This window comes from Sinocyclocheilus anshuiensis, unplaced genomic scaffold (genome assembly GCF_001515605.1).
Source record: "Sinocyclocheilus anshuiensis isolate Anshui unplaced genomic scaffold, SAMN03320099.WGS_v1.1 scaffold514, whole genome shotgun sequence".
NCBI classification, from domain to species: Eukaryota; Metazoa; Chordata; class Actinopteri; order Cypriniformes; family Cyprinidae; genus Sinocyclocheilus; species Sinocyclocheilus anshuiensis.
In genome coordinates, this window is record NW_015542348.1 from 734,816 (window position 1) to 739,638 (window position 4,823).

A 4,823-nucleotide genomic window follows, 5' to 3' on the forward strand; every position below is an offset into this window, starting at 1 on the left:
TCTTAACTTTGATAAAGAATATCTCTTTGGTTTTGAGACTTTAGTCTTTGCAACTTCAGGGATCTTATCTATTCATGAACAGCTTGTAACACTCCAAAGAGAAAGGAAAACTTGAAATCGCATCATATGACCCCTTTAAGAAGGTATAGTCGACCTGTATTCTGCTACTGCGATTCTCTCTGATGATGCAGTAACTACCGCTGGGGAAGAAAAAAAATGTCGGTCTATCCAATGATTGTAAACAGGTCCGTCAGACTGAAGAGATTGTAGCGGTAATGTGACCACAAATATTTAAGACCCATCGAATCTGAATGCAAGACATTTAAGTCATTTTATTAGGAAAACGTTATTTAAGACATTTTAAGACTTTTTAAGGACCCGCGGGCAACCTGAAACAGAATGTTCTCCCAATGATTACCCCATGTGACCACTGGACTCAGGGACAAGCCAATAAGTTGTGTGAGAAGATCGCATGACTGATTTTTTTAATTCAAGAATTGAGCCCACGTATTGCATGGTTGAAGTAACTCATTCAGTTTTAATACATATTACAGGAGAAGGTTTTTGTTTTCCTTCAAGGTGGTGTTTATTAACTAATACACAAAAAATATACTGCAAAACTGGAGTAAAATAAAGTGCAGGTTTATATCACAATGGTTGTTAAAGGCAGCTGATCTTACCTCTAGTAGTGCAAATGTCTGGAAAAATGTAAGTGTCCTTGCTATATTTTTGTACAAGCCTTTATGGGTGCCTTTCTGAAGGTAATACCGGACCATGGCAACAGCCAGTACAAGCCATCTGCAATAAAAGACCAATAAAGTAATAAACTTTGACTTTAACACCAACACTAATTAAAATGCCTATAATGTATGTGGTATAGACTGTTCTTTTCACCTTAATTCCAGGTTAAGATACATACACATAGTATAAAGTAGTTAGTCACACTTTTATGCATGAAAGTCATTGCACAGGATAATAAAATATCAAACTAAGTGACATTTCTATTAAAGAGAGGTAGCACTTGCATATTTTAAGTCAAATTAGTTAACAAAAAATACAGCTTTCTACAATTTAATTAACAATAAATATGTAGTTCAAATTTAAAAACAAAAGATGTTTGCACGCACTGATTTTCTATCAAACATTAGTAAAACATATCCATGGTTCATGTACTTTTGGGTACAGTTTATAAGCCATGTCATTTCCCATGCTTAAACATTAAAGAATTTACAGCTTTACTGATGGATACGAGAGCAAGTTGTAGAAGGTTCTAGAATTTAGAGAAAAAGCAGTCTACACTAATCTAGTTGCAATGGCAATTTAGAACATCCCGAGATTAAGTGCCTTCCTCAAGCACACACTTGTGTGGTTGTAGTGGAACTCAAGTATTATTTTTATCCCACCACAAAGAAAATAATAATGTCTAATGTGAACTACAAATAAGTAGGGAAAAGCATGGATATTGTAACATACTAAATATCTTTGTTATCTATATGGAAGACAATAAACACAACATTTTGGGAAAAAGTACAAGTAAAGTACACTTTATCAGCTTACTTTTAAAAAGAGTACTATTACGGAAATTATATATATTAAAATAATTTAAGTGCAAACTGAATTAAATGTTTTTGGGACATTTGCACGTTAATTGCAATTAAATGAAGAATTAACTTTTATAGTTTACATTTATATTAAATGAAGTTAGCTTAATTTTAGAGACCTTTTTGATCCACTTAACTATGACTTAAATACATCTAGAATTTCATAATCACTTATTTTGTTTCTGAAATATAGCTAGTGTACTTCTGACTGATAAAAAAAAACATGTTTAATTATAATTATTTTGAAAATAAACTGAAATATACTTTAATGTAATTTTTACTGAATCTTGTCATGTATTTATGTGGCATTGCACATTTTACGTTGGGATTTTGAACATTTAAAATGCAGTAACTGTAAAAGTAACATTCAAAAACACACTACAGTTAAAATTATAATATATAAGTACTTAGCATGTGTTTTATTGTGTTGATCTACACTTCTTTTTCACATAAATATGCCCTTTAAGTCCACACCGGTTTAGAGCACGTAAATTAGGTTGAACTGAAAAACGGGTGCACTGCGTTTTCATTATAATTATCGTGTCTTTCACTTTTCTTGGTTACATTTTGTCTGTCGAGCATTTTGCCATGCCGGGCCAGAGTTAAAGTGTCAGCGCTAAACATATCACAGCGAAAGTCGAGGAGAGACACGTGCAATACAGTCAACCGTATTAGGAGAGGCTGAGCACCCTTCGGTAGCTGTGAAGAATATTCCTGTTACTTTGTAACAACTGACCTTTATAAAACAAAACTAACAATTACGTACGCGCACTGTGAGTGTTTAACGCAACAGTCTTGAAGCTTTTAAAGTAGTCTTAGGTAACCTAACAGCTAGTCGAATTATTTACAATGGTCAGAAACTATAAACAGACACACGATTGCAGTCAGCGAGTACATTGAATAAAAGCAGTTTAAACTTAAACTTTCACCGGCAAGTACCCAGCTGTCATGGCAATATTGTAGAACGTGAGCCATGCCGTTGCGATGGCGCCTTTCGTCCGCTTCTTGTTGTTGGTTTCTTTCTCCTCAACAGTTCTGTCCTCCTCCCCAGACGCCATGGTACCGGTACAGACTGCGAAAGTCACAAAAACACTGCGCCAGCACAGCTGTCGGCGGGGGTTGGTCATCCTTCCACGGTACCCTGAAGGAGACATCGGCTACTGCATGAGTGTCAACGGAGGAAAACAGACACGCTTTTAGATGCATTTTTGCACATCGGTAAATATATATATCAAAACTTTTATTTATTTTTTTAATTTTAATTTTATTATCTCAAACAATTTGGTAATACTGGTTATCAATTCTCAATATCAATTTCCATCCTATTAGTCCTTTGCTATGTCTAATATTGTTTTAGTTATTTGATGTTCATTTACAATGCTAGGCAAACTTTGCAAAACATTATTTTCCACCCCAATTCGGATCCCCTGTTAAAAACACTCAGTGTTGGTACTGAAAAGACTAGTCAGGAAATGCGTAGGCTACTGTTATTATTGGCTAACATCATTGCAGCTGCTTTCCATTTCTAACGGCTCATCTCTTATCTCCCCTAATCCCTTTGAATGGTAAGGGTTTAAAGGCTGTACTGCACCAAAACAAAGAAACAAAAATGATATTCTGGAACAAACTTCTGCCATCTTTCCAAGCCAAATGAGATGCTGCTATCGTCGCAAAGTAACGGAAATTAAGGAAAAAGTCATATGTGAAACTGTGAAACTTAGATGTAAATAATATGTTGATGTTGAGGCACCAAGGCTCTGAGACAGAAATAAAATGTAAACACTTTCTTTAATATTTTCAAATGGATCACCGCCATGTTTACTTATGTCTACTGTATAAATATTGTAGCCTAATAAATAATAATTATCAAATCAATGCATTTAATGTATTAGTTACATATCATGACATATACGCTTTATAAAAAAAAGTTGTATTTTATTTTTTTATTTAATCAATAAAACATCTTGCATCCAAATCTATTTAACTGTGGCATACAAAAGCTTACGTAGCCGTTTCTTCTATCCACCTTATTTTTCAACTTGGAAGTAAGCCGTTTTCTGTGAATGTGTGAGCCGGTTCATTAGCCGCTGTAGGGAAATAACGAGAAGAATAACAAAGTGCCGAAGCCAGAAACCAGATACATTACATTTAAAAATGGCCACACCTGCTCTTACGGGAAAAATAAGGTGGATAGCTCTCGCGGTACTTTGATGTCATGCACAGATCAGTCTGCGCGGCGCCGCTTCGAGCCGAACTCACCTACCCTGCAAACATGTCCTTGTGGGGCCCATGCTGGCTTTTTGCGGGCACAGTGGGCTAGGGCCAGCCCTCACCAAACCTAAACAGGCCCAGTGCGGGCTTGCCAAGGCGAGGCCCACAGCTTTGGCCTCACCGCAGGCCAGGGCTGGACTGGGACAAAAAATCGTCACAGGCATTTTTTGGTCCAGGCGGCCCAAAAGGCGTGAGCAGAAGAGACTTCTTTAAAAAGCATTACAAATCTTACTGTTCAAAAACTTTTGACTGGTAGTGTATATCATATATATATATATATATATACACATCCAGTGGTGTGAAAAAGTGTTGGCCCCCTTCCTGATTTCTTATTTTTTTGCATGTTTGTCACACTTTAATGTTTCAGATCATCAAACAAATTTAAATATTAGTCAAAGATAAAAATCAGGAAGGGGGCTAACACTTTTTCACACCACTATATACATATATTTTTTTTATGTTGAAAAGAATTTGTCAGGTTTCTTTGATGAACAGAACGTTCAGAAGAACAGCATTTATCTGAAATAGAAATCTTTTGTAACATTATGAATGCCTTTATCATCACTTTTGATACATTTAAAGCATCCTTGCTAAATAAAAGTATTAATTTATATAATTTCTTTCCCAAAAAAAAAAATCTACTGACTCCAAGCTTTTGAATTGTATAGTGTATATAATGTTACAAAAGCTTTTTATTTCAGATAAATGCTGACCTTTGGATCTTCAAATAAATGCAGGCTTGGTGAGAAGCGACTTTAAAAAACATCAAAAAATATTACTGTACAACAACTTTTGACTGGTAGTGTATTTATGTATGACACTCATATCACATCTAGTTGTTTTGGATAAGAATAAAACATCAGGTCCGACAATATTGTGTCTTTTTGAATTTAAATCTAGATTTATTCGCATTGGCCCATGGAAACCTCTATGAACACACTTGAATTGATA

The 4,823-nt window shown here is 35.2% G+C and overlaps 1 protein-coding gene across 1 annotated transcript in view; it reads right to left on the reverse strand.

Annotated features, from left to right (window-relative positions):
• LOC107691470 (very-long-chain (3R)-3-hydroxyacyl-CoA dehydratase 1-like) overlaps nt 1–4,823 on the reverse strand; it is a 166,321-nt gene that overhangs the window by 158,216 nt on the left and 3,282 nt on the right. The window contains exons 2-3 of the mRNA XM_016490076.1: nt 2,541–2,742; nt 681–798 (exon numbers count right to left, since the gene is read on the reverse strand). Of these exons, the coding sequence (XP_016345562.1) occupies nt 681–798; nt 2,541–2,728 (306 nt within the window). The 5' untranslated portion in view covers nt 2,729–2,742. The remainder of the gene's footprint in view (nt 1–680; nt 799–2,540; nt 2,743–4,823) is intronic.